Source organism: Budorcas taxicolor, chromosome 2 (genome assembly GCF_023091745.1).
Source record: "Budorcas taxicolor isolate Tak-1 chromosome 2, Takin1.1, whole genome shotgun sequence".
NCBI lineage: Eukaryota > Metazoa > Chordata > Mammalia > Artiodactyla > Bovidae > Budorcas > Budorcas taxicolor.
The window spans coordinates 178,276,530-178,303,174 of NC_068911.1; the positions used below are offsets into that span (position 1 = coordinate 178,276,530).

Below are 26,645 nucleotides of genomic sequence, written 5' to 3' on the forward strand. Positions count from 1 at the left end.
CAGCCCACTGCCAACAAGCCCCACCCAAGTGGCCCTGCCCCCTGGCTAAGCTTCTTCCTGGTCCTCCCAAGCCCCTTGCTTGGGCTAGATTTCCCCCTCCACCCAGCAGAGGTGGGTGGAGAGGTCCTGAAGACCTCAAAATTCGTGGGTGATTCCTGGGAGCATCCCAGGGCCAAGGTCCCCCCTCCTTTGCTAAGGAGGAGGAGCTGTGGTTCAGGCCCTGAGCCAGAGACCCACCAGGAGGGCTGACTCCCAGCACTTCCACCGAGATCAGCCCTCTGGGCTCCACCTCTGTCCAGGGGACTCACAGGCACTGGGGTCAAAGGGCTCCTGGACCTCATCCCAGACAGCATCCTCCTTTGGTTGCCCAAGGTGCTCTGTTCAGGGTGAGCTGGGATCTCTGGGTCTGAGATGGCAGAGGCCATGTCAGAATTTGGCTGGGGCAAGAGGGCAGGCTGACCAGAGGCCCTCCAGTGGGCAGAGTGAAGGGGCAGACTCCAAGGGGGTCACTCCAGGTCCCTAACCACAGATGAATGGTGGGCAGGCTGCCTGTCTCCAGAGGGCTGGCCACAGGAAGGGAATGGGCTCCTTCCGTGGCCTCCAGGGACCCCAGGGCGATGGAGGGACTGAGGATGGGAGGCTCAGGGATCAGTAAGGGTTAGGCTGGGACTCAGGCTGGGGCAAGGTGCCCCAGGGGCCCTAGTAAGCCTGGCCAGTTTCCACAGGCAGGAGTCCCAGCACAGCCGAGTGCTCCCCGAGCTTCATGCGACGCTGTGTGGACAGGCTCACATTTTTGGCCAGGTAATCAACAGCAGCTGGGGAAAAAAAGAGAGACTTCTAGAAATTTACATTCTTTTTGCCTGTTAATTCAATTTGTCCTACATCTGTTCATCCATCCATATATCCATCCATCCATCCATTTACCAATTCACCCATCCATCCTTCTCTGCATCGACCCATCTCTTCTTCCATCCATCCATCCACAACCATATCTTTATCCATCTATCTGTCGTCCATCCATTCACCATCAATCTGCCCATCCACTTTTTGTCTGTTTATCCACCTGTTCATCCATCCACCCACCTATCCATCAATTTATTCATAAGATTCTCTCACTTCCTTTCCGATCATTCAGCAAATATTTGCTTCCCACATTGTTTACCCAGCTCCCCTGTGGGCTCTGTAGGAAAGTACCTAGGGTATCCCATTGTCTAGCAAAGAACTGTCCCTTTCCCCAACACGCCTCTACCCATCCCTGTTCTGAGGCACATCTGGCGAGTCCCCTGGTGGCCAGGTAGTAGTAGGGGCAAGGTCCTTCTGCGTTTTCTGGATCCTAAGCCCAGCTCACAGCTGAGGCAGAGCAAGACCTCTTACTCAAAAACGAAGGGAGCTTTTGCCAGGGAGCTGAGGGGTCCCTGCAGGAGGAAGGGCCAGGAGCCTGTAATGCAGGGAAATGAGACCTGCAGCCTTGCCAGTTCTGGTCACCCGGAGGAGAGGGATGAGAGTCTGAGGGCGTCTATTCACGTGTGTGTGAACCGTGGGAACAAGACTCTCTGTGATGGAGTGATGGACATGAACAATGCTAGTGCTTGTATGTGTGCACAGACGTGGGTGAGGTGTGTGCACCTGCGTGAGGTGAGCGGCGGGAACACAGGTGACTGCACAGCTGAGTGCCACCTCAGCCGGGCTCACGCATCGGGTGTGTGCAGGTGGCCCGCTTGTGTTCTGGGCCGACTCTCCTCATTGTGCCTGCCTGGGGCTGCAGCCGAAACCATCCTGGACGCAATTTGCCTGGCTTGTGACCGAGGCCCCTTGAGGCACAGACAGGCTGCCTCCCAAGCCAGAATTTGCAGCTCTGGCCTATCCTACCTTCTGGGAACCCTCCGATCTGGAGGTGAGAGGAAGCTGGAGAGAGGGCTCTCCCTTCACTGTCCCCTGCCCACTGAGGGGCCCGGTAACACTCTCCATGCCTTCCCAGAGTTGGGGGGCCCCTGCCTAGGGTGGGTGGGTGGAGCCGGGAGGTGACGGCGTGGCCGGAGGGCAAATAGGGAGCTGAGATGGGCTGTATCAGTAACTGAGTTCCAGGAGGCCCTACTGCCTAGGGGCTCAAATGCCCTACATTCAAACTCCGCACCTGTCAACGTTCAGTGTGTGATCTGGGGACATACCATGTCACCTTTTCAAGCCTCAGTTCCACTGTAAGGTGATACTAGCACCTGGGTTGAAAGGTTATTGTGATTAGATGAGAACATGTATATGCAGCGGTCAGTCAGCCCCACGCCTGGGGGTGCACAGGGGGTTGGACGGACGAGGGCTCGTAGGGCTGAGGTGCAGTAAGAAGACATGCCCTTTGATGGGAAAAGAAGGAAAGGGATGGTGAACTGGGCGACTCGGCCTCCTGACTATCTCCTGCTCACGCGGCTTTGGGCAAAACACTCTGTCTCTCCAGCCCTGCCTCCTTGTCTGTAAAACGGGGAGGACAAATTCCAGCCTCCTCAAGGGCTGTTTTAAGGACCAAATGAGACAATGTGCTTTGAGATGCCTGGCACAGGGGGTTCCCTGGATTCCTAAAGGATATACGCATGCGCTGGGCCTTACTGGAGGCCTGGACTCCACGTCCCTCAGCTTCCCACGCTGAGCCCCCAGGTGCTGCCTCCAAGGTTACTCAGCCTCCAGGCTCCTAGCTGGTGGGGCAGAGTGGTGGTGGCCCACCTTACCCTTGCCTAGGGTCCAGCCCTTACTCTGGGGGAGGGTGAGAAAACCTCCCATCTCTGGTCTCAGGGGGACCCAGCAGCTGTGACCACACTGTCTCTAATACGTGGGGTCTGTCTTATCTGGGTTTCAGGCCTCGCCCAAGAGGAGGCCACGTTGTCAGAGTGGTAACAGGAAGTGGGGGGCAGGGAAGAGCTGATGTTTCCCCAAAGCTGACTCTATGCCAGTCCCACTCTAAGCATTTTACGTGCATCATCTCACTTGATTCCCCCAATACCTCTGTGAGGCTGGGATTATTACCATCCCCATTTCACGGATGACAAAACTGAGGCCCTGCCCTGAGAGGTTGCATAACTTGAAAGATCCCAGCGTTCCTAAATTGTGGAGCTGTAATTCAAATGTAGGCAGTCTGATGCTAGCTGCTAACCACCCCTGCCAGCTCCACCTCTTGCAGAATCATCCCGGGTCCCCACACAGCACTTGAGAGTGTATGGAGCTCCCTACATCCCGAAGCCTGGAATGGCCCTTCTCTACTCCAGGCAAGGTAAGGGGTTTGTCTAAGGGCCAGCTCTTCTGCAGGAGTGGCAGAAAGGTCTGGCTTTGAATAACAATGATGGAAACTGCCCAGTGCCAGGCAGACGATATCTCATCTAATTCTTTCAGCTGCCCCATGCTTTAGGCTACAGCTGTTCCCACTTTACAGATGTGGAGACTGAGGCTCAGGAAGAGCCACCGGCACAGAGGCACATGTGGGCTGGAGGAGCCTGACTTTACTCTGCTCGCACCTCTGCTCACTCTGTCCCTTCCCCTTTAGTCTCTCCGTCACCAGCCACGGCCCTGCACGCTGTAGGGACTTCCCCAGGCCCTGCTGTCAAGACGACCAAGGAAACACCAAGGAACACCGAGCTTTACTGACGACTCAGCCAGCTTCGAGGGCACCCGCCATCCCGCAGAGCCTGCCTCTCCCCGGGGTGGGGCCGGGGTCCCGCGAGGGCAGGGCTGTGACATTTCTCATTGCAGCCTGTCAGTGGCCCTTCCTGCCTCTCTGTCTCTCCGAGCCTCCCCTCCTCTGCCTCGTGCCCGAGCCTGGGCTCTCAACGCCTCAAATTAGATTAATCAGGAGTTGGCAGGAGAGGTGGTGGCGATGCCAGCCAGTAAACAAACCTCAGCCGTCAGCATCTCGTCAGCCAGCGGCCCCAGAGGAGGGCCCTTCTAGACACAAATTCTTATTGGACTTGTCAGATCTATTAAAATTCTTTTCACACTTCTGCGTTCTATCAGCCCCGTCATTAGTACGGCCCTGGCCTCTGGGAACACCAGGGCCATATTAATCTGCCGTGCGCCCTGTCCCTGCCCCCTGTCCCCTGCCCCCTCCCCCTTTAGGGACGGGCAGAGACAGACGGACGGACGGATGGTGGCAGGGAGCAGCGGGGGAGGGTGTGACGGTGTCCCTGGGAAGAGGAGAGGACCGAGGCGAGGCGGCTCACTCTCCTGCTTTGGGGTTTGGTCCACCAGGCCCAGGCACACCTGAAAGTGAGGCTCCCCACGGTCAAAGGGGTGGCCCTGTGCGCCCGGACAGGTACTGTCTGCTGGTCCCAGCCAGCCTCTCTGGGACCCCCTTTCCTCATCTGCGCAGAGGGAATAACCCAGTACCCTGCACCAGGTGGCGGTGAGGACGGGGTGCCAGACCCACTCAAGAAGTGATCACTTCTTCCTTTACACACATGCGTGTTGTAAAGTGACCCCCTGGAGCCAGTATAGACACAGAGTAGTGAATACTCACAGGGAAGTAAGCCTCTGCCCACACACAGATGAGTGTGAGCTTGTGAACAGCACTCCACACCCAGGGCTGGTGTCCATCATCCCTCAGCATCTTGCAAAGTTTGTGGTTTGACTCAAAAGAGAACTAGGTTTGAAGTTCGGAGACCCCACTTTCCGTGGGACCGTGGGGAAAGTTCCCGGCCTCTCTGAGCCTTAGCATCTGTAACCTGGGGTTTTTGAGGATTACACGAGATGATGAACACGCATCTCACCCAGTGCCCAGCGGGCTAACTCACGCACAGCACAGGTGTGGGCAGATGCCAGGTGCCCTGGGCACACACAGCATAGCTTAGAGCATGAGGCTGTCACACACGGACTATGGTGAATTCAGCTGCCCGTGGACATGGGGAGGTGGTCAGTGGGAACCCCACGTGTGTCCCTGGGCTGTCCCAGGACGTCACAGCCGAGGAGGGTGGTACCATGGGAAAACATCGAGACAATGGAATCGAATTCCTGGGCCCCCATTTCACAGATGGCAAAACTGAGGCTCAGAGAGGCGGGTGACTTGCCCACATCAGGGTGGTGGCGGGGCAGACTCTCCTTCAGTCCTCTCCTAGTGTGCCCCGGGAGCCTCTGTGGGCTGGGTGGAGGAGAGGATCTCACCTCTGTGGGCTGGGTGGGGGAGAGATCTCACCTCTGTGGGCTGGGTGGAGGAGAGGATCTCACCTCTGTGGGCTGGGTGGAGGAGAGGCTCTCACCTCTGTGGGCTGGGTGGAGGAGAGGCTCTCACCTCTGTGGGCTGGGTGGAGGAGAGGCTCTCACCTCTGTGGGCTGGGTGGAGGAGAGGCTCTCACCTCTGTGGGCTGGGTGGGGGAGAGATCTCACCTCTGTGGGCTGGGTGGAGGAGAGTGGGGTCTGAGCTGGGTTACCCCTGGGGAAGGGCTGGAGGAGGTGGCCCAGGAGGAGCTCTGAGCAGCCCCTGGCGGAGCCAAGGGAGGCAGGGTGGGGCTGGAGGGGGATGACTGGGGGGCGGAGCTGGAGGTCGGAAGGGTGAGGAGGTGTGGGGGGTGAGGAGCGGGGCAGGGAGGAAACCGGGGCCAGCTCTTCCCCAGCGAAGGGGAACAAAACTCCCTTCTCGCCTCCCGGGCCCTTTCCCTTTTGATCCCCTCTCCCTCGTGGCCCCCATGCTGACTTAGGGGTAATTTTATTTCCGAGCTGGGCAGGCACCCCTGGAGTCGGGCACGGGCTCCGGGTGTGACTAACGCCTGCCTCGGGCCGGGGCTGCGGCTGCCGTTGGAGCCCGCTGAACTCTTTATCAAGAGCACGTGTGTCCTGCTCCGTGCCCGGGAACGCAGGCTGGGGCCCGGGGCCACCCCGGCCCCTCTGCAGATACCGCCCTGCCCGCGTGCACGCCCAGCTCTCAGACTCGCAGGCACATGCACACACTCACACAGACACAATCACACACACATCATGAGCTCACACCCAGATGCACACCTGGATACCAGTACACACAGCCACACCTGTACCCACGCTCAAGCATATCCATACCTGTAAGTATACTCTGCACACACATGGACTCCAAACACACACGCTCACTCCACCATACGCACATGGCAAACGCATGTCTACACATGTACACACAGCCACACATAGTCCATATTTACACACATGCACACTCCACATAGCACAGCAGGTCACACACACAGGCAGTCACACACACACCGAGCCACATGATCACGCCTGAATGCACATTTCAACACACACGTGTATGTTATGGCCACATATACTCACATGACCAAATGTGTACATGTGTTCACATACAAACCCACGTGCACACAATATGCTCATTCACACACACATGTAAATCGTCGTGTGCACAGATACAGTGTGTCACTCACACACTCATGGATCCACATACATACGCCTGCTCACCTAGACACAGAATGTGTGCACTAACACGGGTGTGCCAACACACACACACAGACACAGACACAGACCGCGAGGTACTCTTGACACGGACACTCACGCTCACCTAGACACACGTACGTGAACACACGCCCCCAGAGGGAGGAGGCCATGAACACAGCTGGGAGGTGGAGGCCGGCACAGCTGGCCCGCATTTAGCCGTGGAGGCGAGGCTGTGTGGGGGGTGGGGGCGGGGGTGGGTCAGGAAGCAGAGGTCAGGGGCCAGGCCAGGGCTGCGGAGGGGCAGAGAGGGCCCCGGGCCGGGAGGTCACACCCTGCTGCCACACGCCCTTCTGATGAGTTTGACACCAGCAGGTGACGCCTTTGCCGGGGGCCGGGCTGGGGGCCGCGTGACCTCAGCACCCCCAACCCTGGCTGTCGGGAATGGCTCCACGGCCACCCAGTCCACCTGGAAGCTGGAGGTGGCGGCCCAGTCTGAGGGCCCATCGCCTCTGCTCCAGACCAGAGGCCAAGAGCATGGCGCTAGGGGTGGGCACCAGAGACCGCCTCACGGTCTGCAGAAACCAAAGCTGGGGTGGCGTGGGGGAGAGGGCTCGAGACACAGCTCTGCTCTGGGGGTGTGGGGGAGAAGGAGAAAGGGGCACGGTCTGTCCCCTGGCTCCCCAGCACTCGGCATGTGCCTGCTGCAAGTGGGGAGCTGCAGTTGCCTTCCAATCTGATTTTCTCTTAGATTTAAAACCTCTAATTTGCTTTAATTTAGTGGTTGGGAAGATCCCTTGGAGAAGGCAATGCCTACTCACTCCAGTATTCCTGCCTGGAGAATTCCACGGACAGACGAGCCTGATAGGCCACTGTCCCTGAGTCTCAAAGACTCGGACACGACTGAGCGACTATCACAATCACATTCACAGTGACTGAGAAATTTTTCAAAATATTTGAAACAACTGGAGTGTGTAAATCTACTTCCTCCAGTTGTAAATTTCATGAAACAAAGGCAGATCTCATAGTTCCAGTGAAAACTTAGTAACTGAAGGAAAACGCTCTGGATTTCAAAAACAGTCTATGAAAAAAGAATGTGAAAAAGTCTTGTCATCATGTCATGTGGCTTGCGTATCGAAATGATCTTTTTAAGATATCCCGGGTTCCCTAAGAAATGTCAGTAAACTCATCCCCCTTGTAAAAGGTGGCTAGGAGGAAGTTTTAAACGATACCGGTGGCCCGTATCATGTTTCTACGGACAGCCAGGCTCCAAGACAAGAGCAGCGTGAGTGCAGGGGTCCAGGGCTGTATCAGGTCAGGACGGCAGTTCTGCCTTTCTGGACCTCAGTTTCCTCACCTGTGCAATGGGCACCCCCACCCAACACCCCCTCACAGTTTTCTACAAGCAAGTGGGAGGTCCTTGTGGCGGGGGGGTGTTGGGACAGGGAGAGGAGGGGACGCCTGACGCGCCAGGCACTCACTCTGGCCGTACTGGCCGTACTGGTAGCCAGCCACGGGGTCCACGCTGTAGCCGGTGGCGCTGTAGGTGGGCGGGCAGTATGACTGCGAGGTGGGCAGGCTGTCTCCCGGCTTGATGGAGTCCGCCCGCTGGCTGCAGCTGGCCGTGATGGAGGTGGCGGAGTCCAGGCCGCCGTGCAGCGGCGAGATGGAGAAGTCAGCCTGGGGCTGCGGCGGCACCGCGCTGGGGTTGCTCAGGATGCTCATCACCTGTGGGGAGAGAGCGTCAGGGCAGGGCAGGCAGGGCAGGCGTGCGGGGCCCCTGGGGGACCCCGCAGAGGCAAGCAGGGCGCAGGGGCGATGCCGGGCTGGCCTTGGACAGACCTTCACTGGAGTGTCTCCCTTGAGGGCCCTGCAGCCTTGTGATCCTCCGTTTACCTGGCTTACTTGCCTTTGTGGGGAAGATGGTTGGGGGTTTGTCTGGTTAAGTCCCGGCCCTGGGAGCGTCCCTGCACTGATAGCTTTGAAGGCAGGGCAGGCCCAGTCTCCCTCTCTGCTCCCGGGGCCTGAGGGGCACCTTGCGCTTGTCTGCTGAATGCAGGAATACACGTGTGCATCAGTGAATGAATGGAACAGCTAACTGTGTCTCTTCCGTCAGACAGGGAGCTCCCCCAGGAACCGCGCCTCCCCATCAGACTGGGATGCCCCCATCCTCCGACACAGCGGTTAAACACTCTGGATCTGGCTGGCGTCGCCCCCAGTCCTGCGCTGCGCCTACGACACTCTCGACTTTGAACTTCTGCCCTACACGGCCGGTGCTTCCAAGTGCTTTCACAGATGTCCATGGCCATCCCCGCCTTCTCCGCGTGGCACGGTCTGGCAGACAGGAAGTCACTATGGGTGATGGCAAGCCCAGTTCACGGGGTGGGGCTCGTCTCTAGAAACTCAGCTGAAAGAACTTGGTGTTGGTTCATTGGTGTGCTCACTTATTCATTCAACAAACACACACGGATGATGACTATGGCTCCAAGCCTCAGGCCAGGCCCCGGGACTTCAGAGGAGGAAGAGCCCTGGTACCTGACCTTGGCCCAGGGAGAGGGTCTGGGTCTGGGGCGGGTGGCAAGTAGCGGCAGACCACCAGGATCTGGAGTGACGAGGGGCATGACAGAGGGGGTTGTGGGTGCCTGCAGGAGGGCACTCAGGCATCCCGGGGGTCCAGCTCTTGGAGGGGGGGGAGGGGAGGGGAGGGGTCAGGGGTGACCTGGCCAATCCAGAGAGGACGGGGAGGGGAGGGAGGAGCAGTCCTGTGGACCTGGCCTGCCGGGTACCCTGGTGACCTCCTGGTGACGCCACCCTTCATGGGAGGGAGACCCCAGGCCCCGGCGAGGCCCGCCTTGCTGACAGCCTGCTCTGCACGGAGCCGAAGGGCCACACTGCCACCCATGCTGGGCACTCGGTGTGCTCTCTGATGAGCCCACCCGCCCCCTGGGGAGAAAACGGACTCTGCACATTGGAGCGACGAAGTTTTGGCTGACTGGACGCCTTGTGAAAACTTTCACCTTCTCGGGTCTGACTCATCCCTGCTCCAGGCAGGAGGCACCAATGTGGAATCCTCAGGCCAGGGTCAGATCCTGAGCTCCTCCACATGCTAACCCTTAACCCCTACGACCACCTCTATCCTCAGAGCGGGGCCGGCAGGCCGGGACGGGCTCTGCATGCGGGACGTGCTCAGGCATCAGCGGCCCCAGGTCCTCTGATCCTCCTTCTCTTTCCCTCCTCTTAGCAACGGACTCGGTGTGACTGCCAGTGCAGAGCCCTCCAGAGACGTGTGGGGCGGAGTCATGACGCCCATTTCTCAGATGAAGAAACCGAGGCCCACCCAGAGCTGCGTCTTCCCCAGACCTCACAGCGGGGGTGCCAGGGCCTGACCCCTCTAGCCTGATGATGTCAAGTCTGACTCTCAAGGACGGGTTTTAGACACGTGACCATGATAGGGGTTCTCACTCCAGGTGGGGGTTCCCTGGGGGTGTGGGATGGGATCCCAGGCCCGCGGGGGGCCTGGCTCCTCAAGAATACTGCAAGCACAGCCTCCCCTGACTCTTCCCGCAATGCACCCAGCAGGCGCCTCTCAGCCTTTCTTTCAAGCCCTCTGTCCTTTCTTTCCTCACCCCACCCCCAGAGCCGAAGTCAAAGGCACCAGGTCTGCTGGGGCTGGACTTTGTCTCCACCGCAGCTGGTGAGCTTTGGGTGGGACTTTGCAGGGTGTCCGCCCAGTGGGATGACAAAAACACAGGTGGAGCTGGGTTTGTTCTTTCCTGAGTGTTGCGGTGGGGTCCTGGGCCTGAGGACGTTGCTGGGTGTGTGTGTTTGGTGGGTCTGCGGGGGCGGGGGACACTCAGGAGTCTAACACTGCCCTGGGGTTAGGAGACCCGATTCTCTTCTAGGTTGCCTGTCAGCTTCCCGGTCTAGATCTCGCTTCCATCCGAATTAAGAAAATCTCCCTCCCTCCCATTGTCTACCCCATATAAACACTAACGCTGCTCCTCCTTCAAGGAGCCCTGGCCTCAAGAACAAACTTAGGGGCTCAGGGAAAACACACAGGTCCCATTTCCCTTTCTTTGAAAGGACCGTTGTGGGGTGGGAACCCTCTCGTAAGAGTTTGTCAGTTCTGATGAGCCTCTGATATAATCCTTCTCTTTACATATCACCAAGATGCCAGGCCCAGCATGGATGGGATGGAGGAGACAAGTCAGGAGGTATTTGGGGAGAGAGGAAGGATGTTGGGAGGACAGGCTGGAAGGTGTGCACAGATCCATACTCATCCTGCAAGGCAATAGCCACCCAACAAATCTGACTACGTTGCTCAAGAATTATCAGTGGCTCTTTGGAACCTCCCAAATGAACAGGGCAAAGCTCCGTGTGACTGGACCTCCACTTGCCTGTCCCAAATCCCCCCCTCCTTCCTACCTTGTACTTTATGTCCCAGCTGTCCCAAACCACATAGTGTTTCCTAAAGACATCCTTCCTTCCTTCATTCACTTACTCATTCATAAGACACTTCACAGAGCATTACTATATGCCAGGCTAGAGACAGGGCTCAGCTATGAGCTCTTTGAGGGCAGAATGGAATTTTGTTTCATCCATCACTGCAGCCCTGGTGGCTACACTGTACCTCCTACAAACTATAAGCTCAGAAAATCCTGTCAAATACATGCATGTTCACTTAACAAATATTTATTGAGCACCTAATATGTGCCAGACACTGCACCAGGCATTGAGATACAGTAATGAAGAGTAACAGCTGCATGACCTCCAGTAGCTGCCAGCCAGTCAAGTGCAGGAAGATGGAAACAAACCATATAATTTCCAATACTGATAAGTGCAGTGGAAGAAAGACAGAACATGTGGAGTAGTGAGGGGAGACCTCACTAGCAAGACCAGATAGAATCGGCCACGGGAAGGCAGAACCGAGAGTTGTCCGGGCAAAAGAGGCAGCAGGTGCAAAGGCTGGAACACGCCCAGCAGGTCTGAGACACAGCAAGGAGGTCGATGCTAGCCTTCCTGGAATGCTCTGTGAGAAGGGGTTCGTGTGGTGCCCAGTGGCTTGGGGGGCTTGGACCCTGGGCCGTCAAGAGACAGCTCAGAGTCCGCTCAGGCCCAGGGAGCTTTCCCTGTACTGGGATATGTTCAGTGGGATTTGCCCAGTGGGATTTGCCCTGCAACGTCAAATCGGGTCCACATGTGGGCTGGGTGTGCATGGGGGCTGTGCAGCATCTCCTCGCTCTCTTCCAGGGTGCCCGGAAGTCTGGGGACCAGAGGGCTTCGCCTGCGTCCAGCCTCCTATCTCAAGGCATGAGCACGTCCAAGCTGATGGGGTCAGACCCCTCCAAAGAGAGGTGGAGCATGGAATGACTTTTCCGGCAAATGAGCTGTTTTACCCCCATTCTGCAGATGGGGAAATCAAGGCACAGCGACGTGAAAAGGAGTGCCTGAGATTGCACCATCAGGAAGTGGCAGAGCTGGGACTGGAAGCCGTGTCTCCCTCCCCCTCGCTATGATCCCTCCCCACGGCAAGCTGAGCCAGACAGCACGGGGAGAGAGGCCGGCGGCAGCCCCGCAGGGCAGAGCTCCACAGACCTTCAGGGCCCTCGCCAGCCTCGGGCAGGCTCACAGGCCCCCATGGGCCCCCCTTCGCCCAGGGAAGCAGGAAGCATTGGCCCACAGTTAGGGGCCCAGCCAGAGGTCTGGGGCCTGCAAACTTTTGAACTTGAGGAAGTCCTGATCTGATGCGGTAATCACCCCCCTCAAGAATGCTATGGCCTCTCCCCCAGTGGGTTTTACTTTTTTCCCAGTGACCTTGCTTTCACTAATGTATTACTTCTTGGTACCTTACCGTTACTAACTCAAAATCAATACCGACCTCCACATCTGTAAGGTTTTATCTGAAGGCCGATCTCTGGGCTGTCCGTCAGGCTGAGTGGCAGCCGTCCCTTCCTCCCCACCCCCCGCCCCCCGCCCCCTTGGTCTCCCTCTCCTCTAAATCAGTCCCAGCCTCCACCGGACTAAATCAATGAGGGTCTGGCCTCACCTCCCCGCGCCCCCACCTTCCGCCTGCTGGGGAGAGGCTTGTAGGTTTTGGGGGGTGGGGGCCACGGGAACCCAGCAGCAGCCCCCCTTCCACATCCTTTGCTCACCGCCCCCTCCCCAGGGACCTGCCGGCGCTCCCCTACTTTAAAAGAAGGGGATGGGAAAATGTAATTAATTCCCTCCGTTCCTGAGCTGGCCCCGAGGGCCTGGGACCGGGGAGGCTGAGCTGTGAGATCTGCACCCTCTGTGATAACCGAACGTGGCTTTGGGAGTGAGGCTGCAATTAGAAGGGCGATCACCATTGTGGGCCCTCCATGGCCCGGCTCGGGGTGGGCGAGTGGGGGCTGTGGCGGGATGCAGGCGGGCAGGGAGGGGAAGGGGCCGAGACGCGTGTGGGCAGGACGGCGGACCTCAAGGTGAGACTGGGGCTGGAATAACGCCAAGGACCACAGGACCAGCAACCAGGCAGTAGGTCAAGAGCCCCACCTCCTCCACGCCAGGAGACCCTGAGGCCCGAGGCCCTGGCCAACAACAGTTTCACCGAGGGCACTTGGCCAATCAGGGCTCTGAGGGGTCTCCTTGCAGCGCTGGGAGGCCAGGATGCCTGCATGAGCGTCCACACTCTGCCGCTGACTAGTTCTGACACTGGGCAATTTCTGTAACCTTCCGTACCTGTTTTCTCATCTGTATAATGGGAGCGATAATAACTGTTGCTACCTATAGGGTTATTGGAAGGATTAAATGAGTAAACTCACATAGGATGCTTCAGCCAGTGCCTGGCACGTTACTGATTCTTGGTAAATGCAAGCTCTCCCCCACCTCTCCCTCTCCCCGCAACTTCCAACTGGATTACGTGTGCCATGGCTTGAGAGAGGGCAGATCCAGGAACTCCTCGCGGTCAGGGACCCTGTCTTTTGTCTCTCTTCTGCCCCAGGGCGCATGGCAGCCAGCGGGTGCTTTCTGAATGAAGCGGCACTCTGCTTGCACTCTGGAAAGGAGCAAGATGGGCCTTTCTTGCCCAAGGAAAGGCCACACCCGCTCCGGGGGATGGTCTGGGCAGGGGAGGGCAGTTCATGGCCAGCCTTGGTCCCCACGGGTCCTTGAACCTGCTCACTTGTAGACAGTGATGGCGAATCTCGAAGTCCCAGTGGAGAACTAGCAAGGGCCAGAACTCACGTACCTGCACAACACACACGCCGTTCACAGGGACACACACCTGAATCCCAGAAGCTGAGGCAGCTCAAAATGGCTCTTCTCCAGATTGCCAAGAAGCCTTTCATCAAAAGCCCAATAAACCGGCTTGATGAACCTCGCGTATGCCCTTCCGCCTTTCTTAGGCTCATCAGTGCACTTGCACACAACACGCGTGCGTGTAGATGCACCCAAATACACACAGGAAAGCTGGGAGGCACCCTGGAGACGGACCTCAGCTTCAGAGGTGGGGAAACTGAGGCTCCAACAGGCTCGGCGGCTTGCACTCATGCAAAGTGTCGCAGCCAACGAGCGGCAGGGTAGCCAGTCCCAGGACCCACGACAGTCACTCCTTCTGGCCCCAAATGACCAGCTGTCTTGGCACACTGAACACTTTTGTCTCCAAGTCTCAGAAGCAACTAGACCTCTGCCTGGCCCACCCTCTTACTAACTCACCCCTCTGACTTCCACAGGAGCTGGGGGGGCGTGTTTGGGGGGCAGCCTCTTCCTCTAGTCGAGGAGAGAAGGTGAGGGCTCAGCCTGCCGGGGAAGCAATGCAGTTTCTGTCTGCATGACATGAAGGCTGTCTCTTGGGGCCCAAAACTGCCCAAGCCTGGGGCCGAGGTGGGGAAGCCTGGCTCACGGCCCGCCCTGGTCCCGCAGGGCCCCGAGTCCATCCCCGCATCCCGCTAGACCCCACAGGGGAAGGCTGAAGGCCGGGCGGCGGGCACAGGGTGGCCCCACGAGGCTTTGTCTGCTGAGATAGCTGCTTCTCCGCCTTGGCCGCCCGGTGCAAACGCCTGCAGAGTCTTCTAGAATACTGATGCCAGCACCCTGTCCCTTAGAGCTGCGCTCCCCAACCTCTTTGGGACCAGGGACCAGTTCCATGGAAGGAATTTTCCCACAGACCAGGAAGGGGCGGGTGGTTTCAGGATGATTCAAGCGCTTTTGCATTTATTGTGCACTTCACTTCTAAACCAATGCCTCCACTGATCTGACGGGAGGTACCAGTCCGCAGCCCAGAGATGGGGGACCCCTGGCTCAGAGACGCTGAATAGTTGACCCGAGGGTCTGGGAATTGAGATTTTCAAAAGCTCATTCCCCAGGTGATTCTAAAGCTGCCAAGTTTGAGAATCACCACTCTCAGATCATCACTGTTACTGCTACACACACAACATGACTACACATCCACACTCACATGGGTGAAATCATGGGCTCACACACAGAACACACACAGACGCTCACACTGAGACAGGCACGGCATTACACAGACGGACCAACACGGACACACAGAGGACACGCGTGAGCAACAGCCTGCCCCCACGCCATCCACATGCTGCACGGATGCACACGGGCTAACAGGCCTGAACACATTCGTGCACACTGCAGCCTCTCAACTCCGTGACCGCCAGCTCACTAAGGCCAGCTTCTGTGCCCACATTCACCCCTGCCCACCCCTGCCAGCTCACTAAGGCCAACTTCTGTGCCTACATTCACCCCTGCCCACCCCCACCAGCTCACTAAGGCCAGCTTCCATGCCCACATTCACCCCTGCCCACCCCCACCAGCTCACTAAGGCCAGCTTCCACGCCCACATTCACCCCTGCCCACCCCTGCCAGCTCACTAAGGCCAGCTTCTGTGCCTACATTCACCCCCACCACTCCCATGGACGCGCAGACACACATCACAGATGCACCCCGCCCGTCCGGCCGCCCGTCCCCAGCTCCATGCTGGGATTAGTGCAAGCGAGAAATCACCCACCCGGGCTGCTGCCCCCCGCCGCTCCCCCCTCTCTGGCACTCAGTTCTTGCTAAGAGGATCGGGGCCCTCCCCGCTCCCTGCCCCCTGTGGACAGCGGTAATGGGCTTCGGGTGCTGACTTTGAGCTTCCAAACAAGATTTCCTGCAGGTCTCCCTGTCCCCCGCCCGCCTTTCGTTTCCTTCCATCTCTGCTTCATGGCCCTAGCCCGCCACCCCCTCCACCAGACACAACTCACACAGCAGTCCCCCCGCCCCCACCAAGGAGAGCTGGTACCCCGGCAAGCACCCCTCCCCTGCCCCTGACTCCAGTGCCCCTCTCACTTGTCCCCACCCAGCCCTCCAGAGAGGCCATTCTCTTGCACAAGCATAGAACGCTACGGTTCCCAAAGCCATCTCCCTGTAAGCCTCAGAACTATTCTATGAAACTATTAACCCCATTTCTCAGATGAGGAAACTGAGGCTCAGGAGGATCTCAACCAGAATAACCTAGGGGATGAGTGACAGCACTGGGGCAAGAACACTTGACCCCTGACTTCTAGTCCGGTCTTCTAGCCCTGCGCTGGCCGTGGTTGTCATTTACCATACATGGTTCTGGGTCATTCTTAACTCTGTGTGCGTGCGTGTGTGTTACACAGGCCCATATGGGGATACTGCATGTTTGAGGGCAGTGTGGGAAGGCACATATGCACGTTCACATGAAGGGCTGTGTGTACGTATATTTGAATTTTGCACATGTGTCTGTGAGTCCGTGGGCACACGTGTGGGCATTCCGTGTGCATGTGTGTCGTGCATGCAGTATTCTATGAAACTACGTGACACTGCGTGACAGTGCGTGCACGTGTGAGTTCTGTGTGTGAGCTCATGTGAGTCTCGTGTGAGAGTACTTGCGTGCACGTGAGTGAGCACCATGAGTGAGCCTCACATGTGAGTGCTGCTGTGGATGCTGCCCACGTGTCTGGGCACGTGTCCAGCCTGCCCCCCTCGGTGGCCTCTCTGAGGGTGCCCCCCGGGGTCTGGAGGCCTCAGAGGCTCCCGGCGCACTCAGGAGAACTGCCACCTCCGGCCCTGCCCCAGAGCCCACCGGCTTCTCTCTCCACTCCATGGGGTAGCTCAACGTAAGTGAAAGTCGCTCAGTCCTGTCCGACCCTTTGCAACCCCATGGACTGTCCGTGGGGTTCTCCAGGCCAGAATACTGGAGTGGGTAGTCTAGCCCTTCTCCAGGGGGTCTTCCCGACCCAGGGACAGAACCAAGGTGTCCCACATTGCAGGCGGACCCTTTACCAACTGAGCTGTCAGGGAAGCCCAGTTCAACACAGGGCGCCCGGAAAGACTTCAGGAGTCAGGCTCTGTTTGATTGGAGAGGAAAGCAGGGAGGGTAATTTCTGCAGAGCGAGGACTCAGCCAAGACCTCCTGTAAGAGCCTCCTGGTGTGTGGAGGGGGACACGCAGACAGGGGAAGCCAAAAATGGGCCTCTCTGAGAGAGGATTTTCAGCCCGACTGGGGTCCCCCTTTCTGCCCTGGCCGCAGAGCGACCTTGCCCCTGGGTCTGACCAAGAGCTGCTAGAGGCGCAATGAGTGCCCTCTCCCCACTGCCCATCGCACAGCGGGTGTCCAGTCGGCGCTTGTGTGTGTCTGTGAGTCGTAGGCATACGGTGTGTGGGCATACTGTGTGTGGGCATACGGTGTGTGGGCATTCTGTGTGCATGTGTGAGTGCCGCTATGTGCACACGTGTAGACGTGTGCGGGTGCGGGTGTGAGTTCTGTGCGTGTGCTTGTGAGCGCGTGTGAGTGCTGTGAGAGGCCTATGTGTGCGAATGTGTGTGAGCATGAATTCACACCTGTGACTGTGTGAATGACTCTTCTGTTTATCCCCAGCACAAGGCCTGGCATAGACTGGATCGATGAAAAGGAAGGGAAGGTCCCTCCCCTCCCCTCAGCTCTGTGGGTGTCAGAGCCCCCTCTTCACCTCAGGGGTCCTGAAGGCTTAGCTAAAGCTGTCTAGAAAATGGGGGTGTACATAGAAATGGGGGTACATTTAGAAAATGAGGGTATACATATAAAATGGGTGGGGTGCACAGAATGCCTTCCAAGAAGCTAAGGTGCTCTCTCTCACACACATTTCCAATGTTTGGTCAATAAGATGTCAAACTGTATCTCTGGAAACATCTAGAAATACCGGTGGGGGAGGGCCGCCTTGGGCTTCCCCCTCCCTCGGTGGACCCCGGGTTGGCCTCAGCCTGAAGGCGCTCGCTGCCAGGATGGGTGTGCGGGCCCCGTGCTCCGGCCCCGGGACCCGGCGGGTGCTGGAGCCGAGCGGGTGCGGAGGGTTCAGACACCGTCTCCGATGGTGCGATAATGGGGGGCCGGGATTAGCGCAAGTCCGCTCGGAGCGGCGGCGGGGTTGGAGAAGGAAGGGGCCGATCGCCGGGAAAGATATGACTATTTAAAGATAATGATTGCATAAATTTAATTAGCACACTTTCACGCGGCAAATGGCCGTTTTGTAATTAATGTATCTGGCCTTACTAAGCATGAAGGATGCCATCTCCTCCCCCTCCCCTCCCCTGCTCGGCGGCCCTAATGAGAGACAGAGAGCAAGAGACAGAAGCAGTTTGTCAGCGGCTCCAGGTGTCGGGGGCCTAATTGGCTGAGCTGGGGGGGGGAGGGGGAGGGCCGCGGGGGAGGGGGAGGGGGCCTCGCTGACTTTGGCCGGGCGGGCTGGGAGAGGAGGTGGGGGACAGGGTGGCCTGGGCTCTCGGCGCCCCCGGCGGGGTGGGGGAGCTCCCTCTCAGTAATTACCCGAGACTGGACGCAGATTGGCCATGGCAGGGAGTGAGTGGTGAAAGGGAGGCCTCGTTAGAACCTGGGCCGACAAGCTGGCACGTATCACAATGCGTTAGGGACTCGCTGCCCTGATGGCTCAGGCCCTGCTGGCCCTCTGGGAGGAGCAACGCCCTGAACGTGGAAAGAGGGAATGAAAAGAGGAGCAAACCTCAATCTTCTCGTCTATATAAAGCAGCCCCTCGTGATCCAGAGGCTCACAAGCAAATCCGATCCAACCCTTCCATCCATAAGCACCTACTATGTGCTGAGCACCTACTATGGGTGCGGGAGGCACTGCCATTCACTCCTTAGCACAGCCGTCGAATGATGTGACTTCAGTCTTGGAAGAACCGGAACGCATTTCACCACCCACAGCACCGTGCTATGCCTAACGGGGCAGCCCGGATGCTGGCTGCGTGCGAAGCATTTGTTGAGGCCTTCTGAGAAGCAAAAGAAAGGGCCAGTCTCAAATCGTCTTGTTGAGTCGCTAAGCCAATTCGACTCTTTGTGACCCCGTGGACTGTAGCCTGCCAGGCTCCTCTGTCCATGGGATTTCCCAGGCAAAAAATATCGGAGTGGGTTGTCATTTCCTCCTCCAGGGGATCTTCTGGACCCAGGGACCAGACCTGTGTCTCTTGCGTTAGCAAGGAGATTCTTTAGCACTGAGCCACCAGGGACACCTGATCAAATCATTAGGTTCAGTGAAATATGGGTATTGGCTCTTCCATGTTACAGATCAGGAAACTGAGGCTCGAGGAAACTAAAAAACTCGCCCAAGTCTGTACAATCGGGAAGTGGTGGGCTGGGATTTGAACTCAGAAAGTTTAACTCCAAAGTCGATTCTCTTCCTAGCATTTTCCTCCTGCAGGGCCAGCTCGGTACCTCGCCCCGCCCCAACCCCATGGTACCATTCTTTGCAGGCTGCCTACGAAGCTTGCGTGGTCCCACGGGAAGCCTCTTTGTTAGAGGGGTACAGCAGTCAATTGCAGCAATGTTCCCCAAAGTTAGAGCTGCCTGGTTTTCTTGTCGGGGGAGCAGCTGATGGGGTCGACAGGGTGTCAGTGGTCCTGGCTGACCCTTGGTGGCTGTGTGCGCCCACCTCTCTGACAACGACCCTCCACCCGCTTCACCAGCTGTCCTCTGCCAGCCTCCGCCACCAGCCCCTGCCAGGTTTTCCTGGAGGAGGGCAGGGCAGAGAGGCCTTGAGTCAGCCTCGTCTGGGTGGAGCAGGGCCCAGCCAGCCCTCTCCCGGACCAATTTCAATTTCGAAGCTTAATGAGTTTGCAGAGGAGCCGGGTGAGCTCACGGACGCCACTCCTTGCCGGCTGGGTGGTTCCCGGCCGGGCCACCGAGCGCGCAGCGGCCTGAGCAGGGAGAGCCCTGGGCTCCGTCGAAGAGTGGCGGGGGCACTGAGCGAGTGAAAAATGTCAGAGCAAATTGCTCTTGACAGCGTTAATATCTGCACCTCATAGCAATAATTACATGTAAATAAATAGCAAAATCACACTCAGCTGGAGGCAGCTTGGGAGGACAGGCACTGCAAAGGACCAGCTGGGGACCCTGGCCGCTCTGCTCCATCCTTCCTTCCCTTCTGAGATGAGTCTCTGCTCCCCGCCCCCCTCCAACCAGACTGCACTGCAGCAGAGAGCAGAGACAGCAAGATCCTGGCTACCACGCTAAAAAACGGAAGGGAAAAGCAAACGTTTGAGGCCCCCCGCGTTCTCCTCCACCTAGAGGGACAGCTGGGCCACGCGTCCTCCAGCCTCTTTCTCTCCTCTCCCTCTAAACATACATTCCGTCTCCTGGTCTCTCTAGAGAGACGCTGCTGAAATCCACATCTCTGCTCAACCTCTCTCCTGGGCACTGCCCGCCTCCCCTTCCGGCCTTGACCTCCACACGTCCACTCGGACCCGAGTCCTCCTTCTGCACGCCCTGCACCTGCTAGGATTACATCAGCCTCTTGGTCATCGATGCCTCTCTCCCAGCCTCGACATCCACTCTGCTGCATGGAGTCACGCACCATGCCAGGTCACAAGATGACATGGCACAGCTTCCTGGAGCATCAACTTCCCCTGGTGCTAATTAATTTTTATTATGATGGCCAACAAATAGGGCTCCACAGCGGCAAAGCAGGCAAAATGAGCATGCGTTTTAAAGGCTATCCGTGAGCAGTCTGTAACATGCTGCTCACGACTCCCAGGGCCTTCTCGGGGGGCACATTTTGGACTCTGGAGTGAGCCTCCAGAAGCCCAGCGTGTGCCCAGAGTTGCCTATTGTTGCCGTCTGTGGGGACCTCTGGGTTTGGTTTGGTCTGTCGTCTGTAAAAGCAAGGACTATGTCTCATCTACATCTGGATTCACCACATTTTGCAAAAGCCCTTTAGAGGCGTTTGAGGGAAGACAGAAAAGAAACAAAAAAAAGTAACAGGCTTGAAGGAAAGCGAGGAGGGAAGAGAAAGGCATCGGAAGGGTGGAAGATGGTGAGGGAGCTGCTGTCCAGGGAGGTGACAGTCCCCCAGACAGGCCTGGGGTTACAGGTACAGAATGGAACTTGGGGGTCCACCCTCTCCTTCCCAGAGGACCCAAAGGCTGCTTCTGCAGGGGGACCCAATCTCCCCCCCACTTCTTGCTCGCGCCATAGTGAGTTCCCACGAGTCAGCGCTCCCCTGCCCTGGGAGAAGGAGCTCAGAGGGCCAGCCTGCCAGCTACTCCTCCGCCCTGCCTGCCTCGCTGCACAGGGCAGGGATGCAAGCTCCATTCTCCGAGAAACAAATATCTTCTCCGGAGCAGCCCCCGCGTCCCACACCATCTTGTTTAGCTCACCGACTAATCCACTTATCGAGGAATTTAAGCGCCTGTGAATCCCCATTTGATAAAGGCAGCCACAAAATTAGCAGAAAACGTGCCCACGGCTCCGATTGTACCAAACAAACAAGAGGCTGGGGACGGCCATGGAGAGATGTTGTCTCTTTGCCGGCCCCAGGCTGGGAGAGATGCAGGATGAGATAGGAGCTTTTCGGCTGGCACCCGGGGCTGGGAAGGCGATGCCCTGGGTTGTTTGAGAAGGGGGTGGGGGGAAGTAATCAGAAAGGAGTGCCCACCCCATCCTCTAAGGCATGCACCCCAATGCAGCGGGCTTCCCAGCTCCCAACACAATCCAACTCCACGACTCTGTACTGACTGCACACCCCAGCTAACACAGCTTCAGCGCTGACTCCATGCCAAGCAACATTCTAAGCATTTCCTGTGTCAACCCACCTACTGCTCACAACATCCCTGCGAATCAGGCGCTGCTGTCATCCACTTTTTATAGGCGACGAAACTGAGGCCCAGAGACGTCAAGTCACTTGCCCAGGATCACAAAACTGTAACCTCTGCTCCCACCTGGAGCGTTATCATCTAAAGCGCTCCCATTCAACCACGACCAATTGGAGCTCCACCTGCGTCTCCAAGAACGGTCCCCGACTCTGACAGCAGTCCCCAAATCACCTGGCAGTATCCCCAGCTAGCCACAGTCCCCTCCTCAGCCACTCGCGTAAGAGCCTTCAAGTGACTGGAGGCCGATGCCCCCATGTGGTTCGACGACTGTCAAGTTACCCCCTGGGGTAACTGCCAGAGCCAGACTTGATCTCCTGCGCCCAGGCTCGCATTTAGTGCCTCTGTCATCGGGGCTGTAGGGACCTCCCCGCAGGCCCTCACAGGTCCCTGTGCTTTGCCCCGAGGGGCTCTGGGCGCTTTGCTGACATGACCTCCTAACCGTGGGTTGCAGGTAAGGATATCACAGAGACAGGGGAACAGGAGCTTGGATGAAAAGTCGGCTCGTCTGAATTTAAGTGGCTCCTCTGAGGCCGGCTTTGAGGGAGGGTCTTCCCTGCTCTCGGATCCAGGAGGAGGGAGGACCAGATGGACTCTGGAAGGCTCAGACCCTGTGCTGCCCACACACCCACCAGCTCTAGGGTGGGGAGCAGGGGCAGGTCCCAGCCTCGGGAGCGGGGACATTAATCACAGGGGGGCCCCTGTCAGGGTGGCATCTGGAACTAAAGAGAAACACTCATCAGAAGGCCAAGACTTTTCACCCCTGGTTCCGGGGGCTGGGAGACCAACCACCGCCACGCCAGGAGGCCAGGGCTGGGAGTGGGGCTTGGGGTGAGGTCCCTGCTATGGACATCTGGCCCATCGGTTGGTCCACGTGAAGAGGAGAGGGAGCCTGGACGGCAGCTGGGCTCCAGCAGGTTCCCACACCCCCTGATGCGGGAACCCAAGGTGCAGCACCTTCCTTCCCCAAAGCTATGCAGTTAGCAGGGGGCGGGACTGGGAATCAAACCTGAGTCTGGCTGCAGGGCCGGGTCGGAGCTCCCGCATGCCCTCTGCACTTGCCCCCTCCAGCTCTGGAGTCCCCCTCTGTCTGGGATCCGGGGCCCACCCCACTTCCGTGAGCTCATCTCCCTGCAGCTGTGTCTCCGACGCCATCACTCCCGGCTCCCCCGTCATCCCCGCTTCGCCTCTCCTGGCTTCTGCCTTCTGCTTCCTGTCCTCGCCCCTCTCTGCACAGCTCTGACCCTGCTGTTCTTCCTCCTTTTCTTTCTCTCTCTCTGTCTCCAGGCATCTCTCTTCCCGTCTCTATTCCTCTGAAGCTCTCCCCCAGATTCTCTCACCATCTGCCCACCTCCCTCCCTCAGCCTCCCCTCCTTTCTCTTCCTGACCATCCTGCTTGCCTAGCTGAACCCACCTCCCTTCTCTCCATCAGCATCTCACACCCCGATCCTCTAAGGGTCTGTCCACTTCCTTGCCCCTGTGCCCACACACCTCCAGCAGGCAGCGCCCTTTAATCAGCCCTGGAGCTCGGCATGCCAGAGTTGAGGTCACCAGGTTGGAAGGCGAGGTTTCAACCCTGGTCCAGCAGGTGGTCAGCCCAGGCTGGAGAAACCCTCAGCCAGCCTCCCCTGCTTCTTCCCCTGAGGGGTTTTGGCAGCTTTCTTCCAAAGCCCCTTCCTGTCCCCTTCCTTTGTCGCCCAGGGTGGGACCATTCTGAGTCACTCCAGAAGCTCAGGAGGCATCTAAGAGCTGGGAAGGCACAACACGGTCATTCCGGTCAGTGCTTCTAAACTTTCCTGCACGTGGGAATCCCCCGGGAGCTTGTCAAGGTGCAGAGCAGACCTGGAGAGGCGAGAATTCTGCTCTGACCGTCCGGCATGGAGGGAAGAATTTAATCGCTGGCATCGGGCAGACCGGGCTTTTGAATTCTGACACTGTCCCTTGCTGCTGACCTTGAGCTTTGCCTCTTCGAGTCTGCAAAATGGGCGTGACGATTGCGGGCCCTCAGAGCTCAGTGAGGACCAAACAGTTAACGGGGGTGGAAGCACATCATTGGCCCCTCTGGTTCTGAACAGATGGGGGATTTCTTGTCATTATTGAGGACTGTGTAAAGGTGCTGGAAGAAAACCCCATTTCTTTGGGGCTCAAAGCAGAGTGGGACCTCAGCTGGGACAGGCACTTCCCCAGAGGCTTAGACAGGGAGACTGGAATTGGCTGGGGGTGGAGTCAGCATCCAGGGCGTTCAGGGAAGGACACCGGGGGAGTCAGGGGTGGGGATGGCTGTTCTGTGTGACAGTGAGAAGGCAGCCCCCAGGGGGCGGCTCAGGAGCTTCTGCCCCGGGGCGTCACGTCTCAATTTCGGCCTGGATGCGCACTTTTTGTGTAACACTCGACAGTGTTCTCATGGGACCTTAATCCTCTGGTGCCACAGGCCAGACCCCTGTCTAGCAGGAGCGTCAGCCTCATGCTGGGCTATCATGCTCTCTGCTGGCCCCCAGCAGCCCAGCAGGGTGGAGGGACAGGAGCTGGGGAAGAGATGGGTCTCCCTGTTCAGTGTGCTCAAAAAGGCTTCCCAGGGTTTTGTGCCAAAGTGGGGACTGCCCATGCAACTTGACTGCATTCGCTGTCCACCGATCAGATCTGCAAGGACCTGGGGATGGCCACGCTCACTGTGCCCTAGGAAAGGCCCAGCTATTCCCGAGTCTTTCTAGGCAGTGAAAAGTGTGCAGCGCTATAGGACGTGTCTATCATAAAAGGAACGAGTGGGTTAATTACTTCAAGGCAGTCGTCTATCCTGGAGATTGCTGAGAGAGGTCTCAGTCCTGCCCCTGAGTCACTTCCTAAAGAAGGAGGCCTGGGGGTCAAGGTGCTGACGAGAGGTTGACAAGGTGAAGGCTCCCTAATCTGCTGCTCAGGATGTGCCAAACCTCACAACAGCTGCCTCGGACGGGGCCTTCTTTAAAATATAGACTCCTGTCCTCCACCAGAGAGTCCCTTGGACTGCAAGGTGATCAAACCAGTCCCTCCTAAAGGAAATCTGCCCTGAATATTCACTGGAAGGACTGATGCTGAAGCTGAAACTCCAATACTTTGACCACCTGATGCAAAGAGCCAACTCATCGCAAAAGACCCTGATGCTGGGAAAGACTGAAGGCGGGAGGAGAAGGGGGAGACAGAGGATGAGATGGTGGGATGGCATCACCGACTCAATGGACATGAGTTTGAGCAAGGCTCCAGGAGATGGTGAAGGACAGGGAAGCCTGGTGTGCTGCAGTCCACGGGGTCTCAAAGAGTCAGGCACGACTAAGCAACTGAACAACAACAACAATGACCTATCAGGGTGGAGCCTGGGAATTTCTGTTTTTAACAGGCATTCCCAATCATTCTGATGCACAGCTTTGGGAACCACTAACTGAGTCTCCTAACCTTCCGAGAAGCCGCTCTCCAACAGTCTTGTCAAAACCAGATCCTGCCTGTACCCCTAAGATGAGGGTTTGCCTCCCCTCAACTCTGCCCAGCACCCCTCTCCCGCATCACCTGGACCCTGGGGGCTCTCCCTGTCCCAAACAGACCAGACAGCCCTGGCGGCTTAGGATGGGATTGTGAGGGTTCCCTTTTGCACTCAGGTTACATAATCTGACCTCTTATCGCCTCCTGGATTTCCACGGTGGACCCCAAGGAGCCAAGGAAGGCGGTGGTCTGTCCAGCCGAACCTGGCGGCTGAGGAAGGCGTGTGCTTGTGCGGTGGGTGTGGGGGTCACAGACGCTGTCCCGCCACCACTCCCCTCGTCTGAGGCATCTCCTCCTCTCTGGGGGCTTCTGGCTCTTGGTTTGCCCGCTCGACTATTGCCAGACTAACTGGAAAGCCTCTGAAGGCAGGGGTCCCGGGGAAGGCAAACCCGGATGGATGCCCAGTGTCAGCGCAGCTCCACCCGTGCTTACCGGACCCCGCTATGCGCCAGGCTCTGTGCTGAAGGCAGGCCCCCAGAAAAACCTGGCTCTTGCTTAGGGAGAGAGCAGAATCCAGAAAGTCAGCATCCAGAGGCAAAAGTGCTACCCCGGGAAGGAGCGCAGGTCACTCAAGACTGGAGGAGGGACGCTTCTCCTCGGAGGAAGTGAAGAGGGGTTGGTAAGTGAAGGTGGGGCGGCGGGGAATGTTCTAGCAAGTGCATCACCGGCTACCCGGGGACCAAAGGAAAGCAGGGTGGGGGCGAGGAGAAGGAAGAAGGGCCCCTCTGCTGGGCGCCCTAGCTGCCCGGCCCGCGGTCCCCCCCAGACTACGCGCGCCGGCCGGACGTTCCGGGGGCGGCTGGACCCGCCGCCGCTCCCTGACGCCGGCCCGGCCGCCGAGCCCGCGCGTCCTTATCTCGGGGAGACAGTTGTTGGGAATCACTTTGACTGAGTGGTTTTGTCTCCCCGCATTTTCCACTGTCAGGCGGCCTCGGGCCATGGATCAAAGGCGCGGCGGCGGATCCGCCGTCCCCCGATCCGCCGTCCCCCCTTCCCCGCCCGCGCCCCGCTCCACGCCACCCCCGCCCCCGCCGCGCCCCAGGTCCGCTGGGCCCGGGACCGCGCCTGACCGGAGCTGGGTACCGAGAGATGGGGGGGAGCGGTGGGAGACAGAAACGGGGGCGGGGGGCTGGGGGACGGGGGGGAGGGAAGGGGTGCAAAGGGGGAGGGGAGGGGAGGGGAGGGGGAGGGCAGAGGGAGGGGAGGGGTGCATGGGGGGAGGGCCCGGCAGGGAGGAGAAAGAGGTGTTTGGGGGGAAACCGGGAGAGGCTGTGGGAGATTAGGGGACAGAGCATGGGGGAAGGTCTGGGGGCGGGGGAGGGCAGGGGAGGGGAGGGGGGAGGGCAGGGGAGGGGAGGGGGGAGGGCAGGGGAGGGGAGGGGGGAGGGGAGGGGGGAGGGCAGGGGAGGGGAGGGGGGAGGGGAGGGGGGAGGGAGGAAAAGGAGGTGTTTCCGGGAAACCGGACAGGTCTGAGAGATTAGGGGACAGAGCACGGGGGAGGGTCTGGATTTGAGAGAAGGAGAGATGGAGAAAAGGGAGTGGGATGTAGACAGGGCCAAAATGGGCGGCGGGAGGAAGGCAGGGGGAGGGGCCCTGAGCGGGCTGAGGGTGGGGTCGGG

At 58.3% G+C, this 26,645-nt stretch overlaps 1 protein-coding gene across 1 annotated transcript in view; it reads right to left on the minus strand.

The window, feature by feature from the left end:
* Positions 1–617: 617 nt before the first annotated feature.
* The window catches only part of PAX7 (paired box 7), a 103,518-nt gene continuing 77,490 nt past the window's right edge, over positions 618–26,645 (minus strand). Inside the window, exons 8-9 of the mRNA XM_052664173.1 lie at positions 7,863–8,109; positions 618–815 (exon numbers count right to left, since the gene is read on the minus strand). Of these exons, the coding sequence (XP_052520133.1) occupies positions 700–815; positions 7,863–8,109 (363 nt within the window). The 3' untranslated portion in view covers positions 618–699. The remainder of the gene's footprint in view (positions 816–7,862; positions 8,110–26,645) is intronic.